General features: G+C 48.1%; 1 protein-coding gene across 1 annotated transcript in view; it reads left to right on the forward strand.

Annotated features, from left to right (window-relative positions):
- PRPS2 (phosphoribosyl pyrophosphate synthetase 2) overlaps nt 1-10,685 on the forward strand; it is a 35,800-nt gene extending 25,115 nt beyond the window's left edge. The window contains exons 5-7 of the mRNA XM_049643431.1: nt 4,755-4,928; nt 6,305-6,464; nt 8,147-10,685. Of these exons, the coding sequence (XP_049499388.1) occupies nt 4,755-4,928; nt 6,305-6,464; nt 8,147-8,239 (427 nt within the window). The 3' untranslated portion in view covers nt 8,240-10,685. The remainder of the gene's footprint in view (nt 1-4,754; nt 4,929-6,304; nt 6,465-8,146) is intronic.
- The last annotated feature ends 4,288 nt before the right edge of the window (nt 10,686-14,973 follow it).

A 14,973-nucleotide genomic window follows, 5' to 3' on the forward strand; every position in this document is an offset into this window, starting at 1 on the left:
GACAAATTAGCCACCCATGAGAAATCAAACTGAGAGCCTGTGCCGTGTGCAGATACACGTCAAACTCTGCATCCTGCCCCTGTGCCCGCCCCACCCCCGCACCATGTGGGGCAGGAGAGTCCCTACATTGAGAAAATTTACACAAAAATTGATCCCAGGCTACAGAGCTCCTGCAGTGGGAGAATCCCACAAGCCCAGCCGCTCTGTAAGCACTCCGCACTGAAGACAACCTCATGCCTGATGATCCAAGTTCAAAAACCGGGAGGGTGCAGCCCACCCAGAGCCAGCGTGTGCAGATAACACGGCGGCTGGCCGCCAGCACCATGGGGGTGACGGAACGATTACCGGACTGTAAAATTACTGAGTTGGACAGAAATTGACGTGGTGCTAAAAGCACGGTACTGAGCTGCAAATCTCGCGGGCTTTGCAGACTCCGGGAGTTAAGGAGCAGTCGGTACCGAGTTCACGATGAAGGGTGATGATGATAGAACATTGATTCGGTACGGGGTGCTTTACTGCGGCCTGAGGCTTGCTGACCTTGTAGAAGTGTGCGGCGGCCAACTGGGAGAGGAAGACAGGGTGGCATGGGGTTGAGTGCCCAGGTAGGGGTCTCCATCAGGAAGGGAGAGGAGCAGAAGAGCTCTGTCCATCAGTCCAGTGCAAAAGCCAATCAGCTGCTACATGTGCCGGGAGAGTGACCTGTGACGGTTGACCTTCAGGACGTCTTTAAAATGCAGATGCCTCATTTGGCTCCCTCGTCCACCTGCAGCCCAGCGAGGGGCCTAGAATGAAACTTAAAAGCTTATGAGGAGCCCGGGAAGCTGTCCTAAAGGCCACGCAGGGAAGCGAAGGTCCTAATTCTCAGAAGAGCCTCGATGAGCGCCGAGCTGCTGTCTTGACAGTTCGGTTCCCCGCTCTGGAGAAGGGGACGACCAGGTGGGGCTGGGCCTCCGACAGCAGCAGGAAGTGGCCGTTGACAGGAAGGAGACACAAATACATAAAAGCCAGAAACAGAAAGTTATCTTGCAGAGACCCCAGCCGGGCAGCAGCAGGGCCCTCAGCCGGGACCTCCAGGTCAAAGCTCAGCGAGTGTTGTCAGCTTAAGAACACCGGGGAACGGGAGTGACATTGTGCAGTTCCTCGTGCAGGAAACGCTTGTGGTTTCCTTGGAAACTTCCATTAAGTGCCGCCGTGGAATCTGCGTTCATATACGGGGACTCCTCTGGCCTGATACAGGGTTACAGAGCTGAACAAGTGGCCGCTTTTTTAAGTTTTTTTTTATGTTTATTTGTTTTTGAGAGACAGAGAGACAGCATGAGCAGGGGAGGGCAGAGACAGAGGGAGACACGGAATCCGAAGCAGGCTCCAGGCGCTGAGCTGTCAGCACAGAGCCCGATGTGGGGCTCGAACTCACGGACCGCGAGATCATGACCTGAACCGAAGTCAGACGCTTCACCGACTGAGCCCCCCAGGTGTCCCAGAATCCACCTATGTAAAGTGCACAGCTCAGTGGTTTTCAGCGTATTCAGGGTATCCCTCACTACTGTCACATTCCAGAACATTTTCACTACCCCAAAAAGAAACCTGTACCCATAGCCAGTGACTCCGTGTTCCCGCTCCCCCCAGCCACCCCTGATCTACTTTCTGTCTTGCCTTCCTGTGTTGCCTCTCTAGACATTTCGTATGGATGGATCGTGTAATACGTGGTCTTTGTGTCTGGCGTATTCCTTTTCCTTAAGCAGAGAAAAAAAGACTTTGGCAGCTGATCAACCAAAAGAATAGATTCCATAAATTTGTGTGGCCTTTCCTATCCCAATGCTGTTTTTTATAGAGAGTCTAAAAATACACGTGCTGTTAGCAAACCTTCAAATTGGGTAACGTCCCCCATTTCCTTCTTTAGAGACCTCAGTTCTTCCCAGTTTCAGAATTCTTTTGTTTGCACACGTCTCCCTTTTTATTTGACACAAAGGGTGATGTGCTGTGCACAGTTCTTCAGTCTCCAGTCTCCACTCCACTTCCTTGTTCGGTCTTAGCAGTGTTTCATCGTTCTTTTTTTTTTTTTTTTTTTTTTTAGTGTTTGTTTATTTTTGAGAGAGAGAGACAGAGCACAAGGCGGGGAGGGGCAGAGAGAGAGGGAGACACAGAATCGGAAGCAGGTTCCAGGCTCCGAGCTGCCAGCACAGACCCCGACGCGGGGCTCGAACTTGCGAACGTGAGACCATGACCTGAGCCAAAGTCAGATACTTAACCGATGAGCCACCCAGGCGCCCCAAATGCTTCATCGTTCTTTAGAGCTGAGGGGTACGTCCTTTGTGTGCATGTGTCCTAATTCCTTTCACATGACCCCCCCCCCCACTCGTAGGGACTGTTGTTTTGTACTCTGACGCGCGCTCCTACAGCACGAACTTCCTACCTTGGGTATGCATTTGCAAGCAGGATACGTTCCGAGGGCAGTTGCCAAGTCTTTCACAAAAGATAGACCGGTCGACAGTCCCAAGTATGAATGCCGGTGACTTTATTAACCAGATAGTGATAATATGGCCTCTTTTCCTGTTAATTCTGGTTGCTGTGGATAAGGTCAAGCATGCTTTCTGGCATGTTTATTTTCCAAGATGGCCTATTCGGCCTATTCGTACCTTCCTGTGTTGTCTTATTGGCTGGAGGCCTTTTCCTTTGACTCATTAGGAGTTTTGTGGAGGCAGGATTTCTTGCCTTGGTGCATTTTTATTCCCTGCAGCACTTTTAGAACATTCTTCTGTACTCATTTATCTCCTTTTCACGTTATGGCTTCTGGGTTTAGGAAGAATTCACCCTTCTGTCGATCTTTCTTCTCCCACGAATTCATATATTTGAAAGTAAATTGCCCTTTTCCTTTTTAACGTTCCAGTTTTTCTTCCATCTGGTATTTGTTTTGGAACTAAGAGTGAAGAAGAATCCCTGTTGATTTGAGACACCATTTTATATACCAAATCCCCCCCCATCCACTTGCCAACCCTTGCTTTTCAAAATCCAGAATCAACTAACCAGAGTTCATGGCCAGCTGTTTTTTTCAGATCCCCTTTAAACCACCCCTCTTACCTCTGCCAGGAAAAGTCCAGCTTTTGGGGGGCACACATTGTAGATTTTTTTGCCACCTCCTCTCCTTTTCTTCTTCCCATTCTGGACTAAGCTGTTCTCCACCTGGCATCATCTTTGCGTGATGCAAAAAAGCCATTTCATCGAAGAAAATAATCTAATTGATTATCTGATCAATTAGAACTTAATGCCTTAGTAAAAGCTTTAAAGCCTGACTTGTTGCAGGTAAAACTTAATATTGCCACAAGAGGTCACTCTTGGATTGTCTTTGAAGCTCGATTGGGCGGACAGCTAAGGAAAAAGAAACCTTAGAAGGTAACACCGCCGCTGAGATAGTCTGCGTTCACCTGACACTGCTGTGGGATGTATGTTATTTTTGTTCTAGCTTTTTCTGCCTAAGATTTCTGCACGATACATTGTCTCCACATCATTTGTTAGGAGTAAGTCTTAACTCTCGTATACAAGGCAAAGAAGAGTTGTATAGCAGGTGCCTCACCGATAAGCCTGGCCTGCCACCTTGCCTTTCTCTTGCCCGCTCTGCCCTTTCTGAGGGGATGACTTTGGAGCATTTGCCATAGATGAGCAGAGAAACTCCTGGTTTACAAATCTCAAGGCCCCGAGTGTAGTGAAAGCCATTTGCATAAGCTGACGTGTTAACATGGATTTGTGAGCCCCCTGGCTGCACCCCAGACTGAGCAAACGGCAGTTTCTGAATAACTGCATTTTCGTTGTGCCCGTAATTTTTTGTTTTCACATACACTGTGTTTTCATGCTGGTAAACACACGGCTGTTGTCTTAGGCCTTTTTTTTTTTTGAAGTTGTTATTTGAATTCCAGTTAGTTAACATACAGTGTCATGTTAGTTTCAGGTGTACAGCCTTGTAATTCAACACATGCCCGTGATCTCTTTTTTCTTTTTTAAAGTTTATTGACTTATTTTGAGAGAGAGAGAGAGAGAGAGAGAGCACAAGTAGGGGAGGGTCAGAAGGAGAGGCAGAACCCCAAGCAGGCTCCACACCATCAGCACAGAGCCTGATGTGGGGCTCGAACTCCGGACCCATGAGATCCTGACCTGGACCGAGATTAAGAGTCGGACGCTGATTTTTAAAAGGCGGAAGAGGGGCACCTGGGTGGCTCAGTCGGTTAAGCGTCCGACTTCGGCTCAGGTCATGATCTCGCAGTCTGTGGGTTCGAGCCCCGCGTCGGGCTCTGTGCTGACAGCGCGGAGCCTGGAGCCTGCTTCCGATTCTGTGTCTCCCTCTCTCTCTGACCCTCCCCTGTTCATGCTGTCTCTCTCTCTGTCTCAAAAATAAATAAACGTTAAAAAAAAAAATTAAAAAAAAGGAAAAAAAGGCGGAAGAGTCTTGTGCGCGTGATTTTTAAAAAGTACGCACAAACGCTAACAAATGGCACACCGCTTTCTCATCTGGAACTTTTATCCAGTGGTCCAGGCACCTGGCATTCATCCCCAGCTGCCACAAACACAAGGCCCACTTGTCGCCGTGGTTTGCCTACTGTGCATCCCAGGCCGGGCCTGGCTTTTCTAGTGAGAGCTGATTATCTCCGGATCTTGGGTGTGGTTGGTTCCTAAACTACAGCTTGAAACCGTAAGAGCTTTTGTTAACGCTGACAGTGTTTAACTCGTCTGTCCTCTGTCGGCGTCTCGGTGTCTCGGAGCAGGGTCACCTCGATTGCGGACAGGCTGAATGTGGAATTTGCCCTGATTCACAAAGAGAGGAAGAAAGCAAATGAAGTGGACCGGATGGTTCTGGTGGGCGATGTGAAGGACCGCGTGGCCATCCTCGTGGACGACATGGCCGACACATGTGGCACCATCTGCCACGCTGCGGACAAGTACGTGGATGGTTTGGGCAAACGGGAGAACGTGTCATTAAGAAAGGAAACGTGGCAGCTTTAAAAAAGATAAAAGGGGGCCTGTTTCTACTAATTCTTGCTGCGGTGGCTTGGGCGTGGCCTTTCAGACCAAAGGATGTTCTAGGCCCATTTATTATTTTGTTTCTTGGTGGAAAAAAAAAAAAAAGTACAGGCCTTTATGGCCCGGTTTTCACTTTTAAGGATGCGCTTTCAGTGTATTTGAAAAAGGGTCAGAGAGGGCGCTGCCCCTGAAACCGAGCACAGAAGAAAAGAGACCGTGTTGCGGGCGTCTCTGGGCCTTGGCCCCTTCTGTTCCGCCTTCGTTCCAGCTGCCTCAGCTGCTGGCTCCGGAAGGATTGAGAGCAGCGTTGTGGGGAGTGGGGGCCACCCCACCCCCCAGCCACGTGTGGCCCTGGAACACTTGGGGTGCGGCCAGTGTGCACACCAGGTTTCAAAGACAGCACGAAACAAAGAATGCAGACTGTCGCAGTAATCATTTTGTAGTGACGTGTGTCAAAATGATGGTATTCTGGCTTGATTAGGTTAAACCTGTGGTTCTCAACCAAGGGCATCTGTGCTCTCTGGGGGACATTCGACGGTGTCGGCAGACTTTTTTGGTTGTCACAACTGAGGGGAGGGCGTGGCTAGTGGGGTGAGGCCGGGGATGCTGCTCAGTGAAGAATTGTGTGGGCCCAAGGCCAAGGTTGATTATCCCTCATTTAATGGAATACAAAGTGTCTTGCTAGTACACAGCTTAAAAGATTCTTTTTTAGGCTAATACACGTGAGTGAAATTCGTTTTTGGTTTTTGTGGAACGCACTTGTTGCTTTTTTTTTTTTTTTTTTTTTTTGGAGAGAGAAAGAGAGAGTGAGCGAGGTTGAGCAAGCAGAGGAGGGGCAGGGAGAGAGAGGGAGAGAGAGAATCTCAAGCAGTCTCCGCACCCAGCATGGAACCCGATGCAGCTCGATCCCACCACCGTGAGATCATGACCTGAGCCGAAATCAAGAGTCGGATATGTAACCGACTGAGCTACACAGGCACCCCCACGCTTTTTGCTTTTTGTTTGTTTGTTTGTTTAATGTTTGTTTATTTTTGAGAGCAAGAGAGCGCAAGCGGGGAAGGAGCAGAGAGGGACGGGGACCAGAGGATCCGAAGCAGGCTCCGTGCTGACACCAGAGAGCCTGATGGGGGGGCTCGAACTCATGAACCGTGAGATCATGACCTGAGCCAAAGTCAGACGCTTAACTGACTGAGCCACCCAGGCGCCCCACACCTCTTGCTTCTTAACTCACCCTAAGCGGAGGATGTTTCAAGAAAATTAAGTACCCTTAATTTTTCTGTTTCCTGTTCTACAGGCTACTCTCAGCTGGAGCCACCAAAGTTTATGCTATCCTGACGCACGGGATCTTCTCTGGGCCAGCTATTTCCAGAATAAATAATGCCGCCTTTGAAGCTGTTGTGGTCACAAACACCATTCCGCAAGAGGACAAAATGAGACACTGTCCCAAGATTCAGGTACTTCTACAGTGTAGGCAGAACGAAGCCGCGAGGAACCTACATCCGATCCCCCAAGATAGCTTTGAGTCCTTCTGCGTGTGACGGCGAGCGCAGGGGGAGCCGGCAGAGGTCACGGCTGCCTGTAACACAGGGCGCGATTCACGCGAGGTCTGGGAAAGGCTGGGGCCGGTGGGGGTCGAGGTCAGAAGTAGGCAGGCAGCCAGACCACCCTGGAAAAGCAGTAAAAAACGGGCCGTGCCAAAGCTAAGCAGAATGACCGTCTGACCCAGTAAGTCTGCCTCTGGCTCCGGAGCCCCAAACTTGAAAATGGGCGTGCATCCAGAAACATGTGCACACACGTTCATAAACCACGCTATTCGCAGTAGCCGAAAGCTAGAAGCAGCCAAATAAATGTCCATCCACGGGTGAATGGGCAACCGAGGCGTGGTCCATCCGTCCAGTGGAATAGTATTCTCCCTTAAAAAGGAGGGACGTTCTGACACGTTGGGACAACGTGGATGAACTTGGAAAACGTTATGCTAAGTGAAAGCGAGCAGACTCACCAGGACACACGTCGTGTGATCCCGCCTCTCTGAGGGGCCTAGAGCAGTCCAGTGTGGAGGCAGAAACTAGGGTGGTGGGTGCCAAGGACTGGGGGGTGGGGCTGGGGATATAGTGTTTACTGGGGACGGTTTCTGTTGGGGATGATGAAAACAGCTTGGAAATGGGTAATAGCCATGGCTACACAACATTGAGAATGCACTTCAAGCCACTGTGGTTAAAATGGCAATTTCTAGGTTATATATATTTTACCGCAACTTTTTTTAATGTGTATTTATTATTGAGAGAGAGAAAGACAGAGCATGAACAGGGGAGGGTCAGAGAGAGGGAGACACAGAATCTGAAACAGGCTCCAGGCTCCGAGCTGTCAGCACAGAGCCCGAGGCGGGGCTCGAACCCACGAACCGTGAGATCACGACCCGAGCTGAAGTCGGGCACTTAACCGACTGAGCCACCCAGGCGCCCCCACGGTTTTTAAAAATGGAGGGAAAAAAACACACGGCGCTAAGGATCTTTAGAGCTTTCCTCCTTCCTGTCCTTCCTGACTTGGGAGGCCATTAGAGAATTGGTGATAATCATGTTCTACCAACTGCCCTGAGCGAAGTTGAAAGGATTTGGGTCCCCATTTTGGGACACACCCACACTTATCCATCTGTGGATGGTCTGTGGCTGTCGTCACGCTACAGCGACTGAGTTCAGTGTGGCCCGCAAAGCTGAAAATACTTACTACTGGGCCCTTTACCGATCGCTGACCCGAGTTAGGTGATCCCAGCCGTGCTGTTAAGGGACACAGTCACTGTGTTTTGGAAACCAAGAGACAAAAGAACCATCCATGTAACGATTGAGTAAAATGAATCTAAAAACAATCAACACCCCAAGAAAAGGATGTCTCTGATTTACAGCGACTCTGAAAAGCCTCTGAGTATCTGTACTGAAAATCTCGCTTCCGGGATCCCATATGTGTTTGTAAGTTGAAGATAGACCCAAACTGTCTCTCAGAAGAAATGGGTATAGAAGACTGATGGTAGCATGTCTTGGTGGCCTGGAGAAATCCTTTCTCAGCTCTCTGGCTTTTAAGTTTTTAATTAAATATGACTGAGATGTCCCACTGTCCTCTCCCCTTTTCTGTTGGCGTTTAGGTTATTGATATCTCGATGATCTTGGCAGAGGCGATCCGAAGAACACACAACGGTGAATCTGTGTCTTACCTGTTCAGCCACGTCCCGCTATAGATCCCGGATGTGGGGTACGGAGCAGGCCTGTTCTGGCTGCTGGCTTGTGTGCATTTGTCTCTTCTTAGTTTTAGGACTCAGCAATTATAGGATAATGCAAAAAGCATTCGATCTTTGTATACCGCAGGAGCCATGGTTTTTCTCCTCCTCAAGCTCAAGACCATTTATTTCCAGTTTGGGGTAAGGGTGGTGGTTATTTCATCTTGTTAAGTGAACTGTCGTTAGTGAGCTATGTTTTGTCATCCTGACTTGTTCTAGTAGGTGACCTCTTTCTTTGTTTTTTTTTTTTTTTTTCTTTAGTATTTTGAGGCCACAACTCAAAATATATATAATTCCACTGTGTAAGTTCATAGTTTATATATTTTGAGGTTGCCAAAGGTGACTTCAGATTAAAGCCTTCTGTGTAAATAATGATAATGCCTATGGACATTTGGGTAAAACCCTGTATACAGAATTAGCCTTTTACTTCGGAGTGAATCTTAGAAAATTTATAATACCCTGAATTTTGATTTTTTTTTTTTTAAGTAACCAGATGTCAGATGAACCATTGTGGTTATTGTGCTTAATTTGACCAAATTTTATGTGGCTTAAGATGGCCACGGACACGTTTACCTTCTGATAAACGTTAGCCGTATCAGAGGCAATGTAGTTTGGTGTCTTTTTTGTGATTGCCACTTCTGAAAAACATGGTATAACTATCACTTACCTGCAGTGTCACGTTCTGAAATTGCAAAATTTGTGTTTGGCAACAGATCTGATTGAGAAAGTGTCGAGATAGACCCTGTGGGCTGACTGGTGGCCCTCACGCTGTGCTCTGGCCATCCCAGGGGGACAGCTCTTTGAGCTGCTCCTGTCCCGCCGTCTTATTTTACGGCCTGTTGTTAGCTCTGGCTTTCACGTTGCCTTTTTTGCGAGAATCTCATGTTGTGGGGTTCCACCAAAGCACAGCCTCCCCTAAGCCCCCTCCAACGCACCAGTCTGATTGTTATTTCGTTTTTAACATAATAAAAAGGTGAATTTTTGTGACAGCCACCAAATGAGTAGTTGAACATTCCATCCTTCGTTTGAGTTTCATATGCCTTTGCCTCAAAAGTAGCAAGTCTCCTAGTCAACTGATTATTTTAACTAAAACTGTTAAATGAAAAATGTGGGTAAGGCTGACGACAAAAAGCACAAATAAGTAAGCATTAGTTGCCCTATTAAGATCATGTCAACGCGGTGGCAGATGCCTCGCGGAGGATGTTGTGACTTTTGCTAGATGCACCTTGGTGCACAACCACCTGAATTTTTCAGCCCCGAAAGAGGAGAATCTGCCTCAGAGACAAAGCCCTGGTTATAGTAACAGTCTCTCCCTCTGCTCAGTCTCAAAACTCAAAGAGAGGAGACCCTCTGCTCTAAATTCTGCAGGTGAGAAAATCCAATCTTTAAGTCATCGAGAGACTTGAAGCACAGTCTTTAAGCTTTCAGACTTCACTGCAGCAGAGGTCGAGATTTAGAAGGATCATTTCGGTCATTGCGTTGTGCTGTACCTTGAAATGGCTTCTGAGAAAACAGCATCAGCCCTACGATATGGACTGGCTCTATCTAGGAAGAGTTGACTGGAGATCTGGAAAGAGCCTATTTCGATGTATGTGACTTTTAGTTTCAATAAACGAGTGCTGTCTCTTTCTGGGAATTTCTACGCACAGGCAACTGAAAATGTAGCCACGAGTGCACGTGGGTAGACGGCCTTGGGATACTAGTGTAGACGTGTTGACGTGACAGCAGAAAGTTGATTCAAAGGTAATCATTTCATCTTAAGATGGACTCTAAGATCTAGAACTAGTTTTAAAATCTTCACATAAAAAAAAAATCTGCATGGTCATTATCATGAACTGATTGTTTCTCTCATTTAGCCTCACTTTTTGTTTTCAAGTACTTCTGGTACATTAACTGATTAGGCTAGACTTGGCCACACACAGTGGCAATGTAGTCCTTAACTGTTTGATGGTTTCACTTCAAGAAGGATGACGAAGGTGACCTCAGGAGTGGCCCGATCCCAGAACTTGGGTATCCCCTGCTGCTTGCCTGGAAACATCGAAGTGATGATGAATTGAAGTGATGATGAATTGAAGTGATGATGAATTGAAGTGATGGATGAATTGAAGTGATGAATGAATGAGTCCAGTAGATTGGTTCTGTCCAACTCTGCTGAACAGGGCTGGACTCCCATATATCCAGCCAAAAGGGGAGTCAGAGAAATACAGAAATACCAAAGCTGCTCATCTTCCAACTTAAATTATATTAATCAGCTTACGGATGCTCGTATTAGAACTTGCCTCTGTTAGATGTCAACTAGATTCAAGAAAAGATCATTTGCAGTGCTTGTATTTTTTTAGAATATAGGGTTTTAAGATTGTCCCAACACTGTACTAAACCACATCAATAAAATCATGCTACTACTTTCTGCCGTAGTTTGTATTGTCATTGCGGAGTGCTGTGTTTTGAAGGAGGGATGTGTTTCGATGGGGGTACCTCAACGTGTTTGCTACTTCACGATGATAGCCTGGCGTCTAAACTTACAGTAAAGCCAGAAGTTCGGTGGAGTTCAGCTTGTCTCCCTGTTGAAGGTATTTCTTTCAGGGCTGACCAGCAGTCTCCTTGTCCCATAGTTTAACAGCTGTGCCACGTAAGGCATCCAAGTTGATAATTCTAGATGTTGCCTGTAAAATTGGAGATCGCACAGTGTGCTTACACGTTAAAGGAGTCATGTTCAGTGTCCATAGATTGGAGCAGACCAAACTTACACTGTATTTCAGCAGGGGCTGGAGCAGGACAGCATCGGGCATTTGGTACACCACATGTTGGAGTGAAGATGGCCAACGAAGATGGGAAGCTGAGGGCTGAAACGTATCCCCATATCCGTCACGTATATTGCACAGAGAAGTCAACAGAACCCTCCTTTTCACTACAGATCTTCACCTTATGATTTATTTCCCTGTATCTTGGGAATGCATCCCTCCACCTTCTCCTTGCCCTTGCTTCCCAGAGATGCATTGTAAATCGGTTGGCTGTACCGCAGTCTCTGAGCTGTATTTTCTCCCCTGAAAGCGTGTGATGCTCAGAAACAGACTTCACCACTTAGTAGAGTTAAAACAACAAAAGCTCTTTGGGAGGGTTGCTTCACCTCCCTTGTGCCTCAGTTTCCACAGACACAAAATGGGACAATAGTGCCTCTCGTAGGTATGGGATGAGGATTAAATGAGGCCTCTGACATGCTTAGAACTGATTGTTTTGGGGGCGCCTGGGTGGCTCAGTCACTTAAGTGTCTGACTTCGGCTCAGGTCGTGATCTCACGATTCATGAGTTCGAGCCCCGCGTCAGGCTCTGTGCTGACAGCTCGGAGCCTGGAGCCTGCTTCGGATTCTGTATCTCCCTCTCTCTCTCTGCTCCTCCCCCACTCATGCTCTGTCTCTCTCTCAAAAATAAATAAACACTAAAAAAAATTAAAAAGAACTGATCGTTTTGTACATTAATTTCAACTTTTAGAGCAGGCATCTTGCATGTTCCCTTTGAAAGAATATAAGTAGATGGGAAGAAGCAAGATTGTCATGCATTTTCTAGCTGTGAAGCCACGTGCCTGTGATCTGGTCATAAGTGTGACCCCCTCACCCAAGGCACTGTGAATTGGGGGAGAATGCCATACAATAACGGAGACAGGGATCAGTCGAGGCCATTCACAACAACCTGATTCGATTCACCTCCTCAGCATAACGACAACCAAAAGTGGTGCCCGATACAAGCAGTAAGGGCACGGGGCCCCTGGGTGGCTCAGTCGGTTGAGGGTCTGACTCTTGATTTCAGCTCAGGTCATGATCCCAGAGTCGCGAGATTGAGCCCTGGGTCTGGCTCTGTGCTGAGCGTGGGGCCTGCTTAAGATTCTCCCCTCCCCCCCAGCAAAAACAACAGCAACGACAACAAAACCGTGAGGGCCGTCTACACTTTTTCCCCCCAGCTAAGGATTTATTGGTGTAAATGCCATCCCCAACCCAGGCCCTAAGACCCCCTTCTGAGTGGGGGAAGGAGGAGAAGGGAGAGCCCCAACAGTGCCCAAGAATACCGCAGCCCCTGGGCCCGTGCAGGGCCGGTTTGGCCCAGGTGGGAGGAGGCAGGTGCCCCTTCAGCAGGTACTGGGACTCGGGGCTGGTGGAGAAGCCCATCCTCTTGTGGCCGAGAGGGAGCCAGTATGGAAGTAGGTCACCAGAGCGTGCACGTGGTCATTCGGCTTCACTTGCAGGCAGAAGGGAGGGGTGAAGGTCAAGTCTGCCACTTTGACGGTGTGGATGACCACCTCCACCAGGGGCTCCTTGATGGCCGTGTCTTTGATGCGAGCATGTGAAAGCCATACACGTTCTTCCACCGGTGGGTCTTGTAGTCTTTGTACTGTCGATCTTCGGTGGTCGTCACGTACAGTGTGGCTCGGTGCGGGAAGATGAGAACGTCAGATGCCAGCCACTTGTCCTTGTGCCCGAGCCCATGTCCAGCACCACCTCGTCCTTGAAGAGATGTCGGTTGCGAAACCTGGAGTGTGGGTACGTGAAGCCCAATGCTCCTGCTGCTGAGACTGATTCACCCATTTTGCACTTTAAAGGGGCGATAAAAAGAGACTGGGAAAGCGAACGATGGCATGCAGTGGACAGAATCCTAAATCGGGAGTGTGGCAACCTAGAGTCTGGTTCCTGACATGCCACTAGCAAGCTGTGTGACCTTGGGAAAATGTCTACACCACTCTGGGTCTGAGTATCTCTACAAAAATGAGAGGGTAGCTGATTGCTGAAGTCCCCAGCAGTTTTAATAGGCTATGCTATCCCTTCTAGATTTAGTTGGAATATCTAGTAACTGAAGGTTGTGCTTCCAAAGAGGCAAAGATGTTTACAGCCCCATCAGGTGAACCACTTGTTTTGGCTTGCCGGAAGTTTCTCCATTTTAGCACTGAAAGCCCTACATTCCAGGAAGCCCCTCAAGTCCTGAGCAGACCAGGATGCTGGGTCACCCTCGTTGTGTCTTCTAAGTAGATGGTTCTGGATCCCCAGCACTGCCTTAGCTAAGGTATCCCATGGGCATGGCTCTGATTTCGTGCTGCAACAGAAAGCAGGCTATGTGACAAGCCCAACAACGTGCCAGTGAGTGACCTGTGGCATCATGGTTCTTATTAAATACGCTGTCACTGAACTGTAGAAGCTGAAGGCTTGTAGGAGGAAATAGGGAGACATTTTGAGAAAATGCATTCGAGACCTGGCTTGACGGCCAGTCCTTTAGCACAGCTGCCCTCAGTGCTGTTTTAAGTGGTCTTTAGAGACCCCAGGGCACAGTCCAAGCAGAAGACAGAGTGTCCTGAGCATTCGTTGATGGACATTGCCCTTCTGAGCATTGAGGAGGGGGTCAGAGATCTGTAAGCGCTTGGCCGTGTCTGAAGATAGTCTTCTCTGGTTGTCCCTAGACAAGGGAGCGATAGATTCAGTATCTTTTTTTTTTTTTTAACATTTATTTATTTTTTGAGAAACAGAGACAGAGCATGAGCTGGGGAGGGGACAGAGAGAGGGGGAGTCACAAGATTCCGAAGCAGGCTCCAGGCTCCAAGCTGTCAGCACAGAGCCCAACACGGGGCTCGAACTCATGAACCATGAGATCACGACCTGAGCTGAAGTCGGACGCCTAACCGTCTGAGCCACCCAGGCGCCCCTAGATTCAGTATCTTCTTGTACTGACACCAAGACTATGAATCACAGAAAAAAAAATTAAGGACTGAAACTGAATTTGTGTTCCTCTTTAAAATCATCAGGGTGATTCGTTGGGGGCACATTTTGCAGTCAAATGCTCTTACCCTGATGTCGGGGGCACATTTTGATGTATATTTGCTATAGAATGAACTCAGGAAGTGCCACCAATATGTACTCACTCATCTGAGTGACCAAGGAACAAACCCTAAGTTTCTTTAAGCCCCAGAATAGCCTCTGTTTAGGACCAGGGCTGCCGAGCAGTCTCTGAAGGTGTTAGGATCCTTTATTGTTTTAGGGACATTCGAGTGGCTCAGTTGCTTGAGTGTCTGACTCTTGATTTCAGCTTAGGTCATGATCTCATGGTTCGTGGGTTTGAGCCTGGTGTAGGGCTCTGCACTGGCAGTGTGGACCCTGCTTGGGATTCTGTCTTCCTCTCTCTGTCCCTCCCCTGCTCACTCTCTCTCAAAATAAATAAATAAACTTAAAAATATATACTTGATTATTTTAGTAGCCATTTCTGGTGTGCTTCTGCTGTTAAGCAATCTTTTTTCCCTACAATGACTAGCTTCTTCTGTTTATCACATATTTTCCTCAGAGCCAGTTTTATCCCCAAGAAGTGTCTCAAGGTCCCTGATGGAGGCATTTTGGAATGGGGCACGGAAGGCCACAGGTGAGGAAGGAAAGCAGGGAGAGGGTGGGGGTTGCCGAGGGGAGGGGAGGGAAGCTCTCTGAGCTATCAAGGACCAGCCTGTCCCTGGGCTCGCACACCTCTCCCCAGGGACACAACCCCTCTGCTCCCTCCTTTTTGTCCCTCTGGCCATTTTCTTTTGCTCCCCCAGGAGAACCGATGTCAGAGTTTCTCCACCTCAGCACTATTGATATTTTGGGCTGAATCATTCTTTGTGGCGGGGGCTGTGTTGTGCATGTGTTGTAACAATCAAAAAAAGGGTCTCCAAACATTGCCACATAGTCCCT

Source organism: Panthera uncia, chromosome X (assembly GCF_023721935.1).
Source record: "Panthera uncia isolate 11264 chromosome X, Puncia_PCG_1.0, whole genome shotgun sequence".
Lineage (NCBI taxonomy): Eukaryota > Metazoa > Chordata > Mammalia > Carnivora > Felidae > Panthera > Panthera uncia.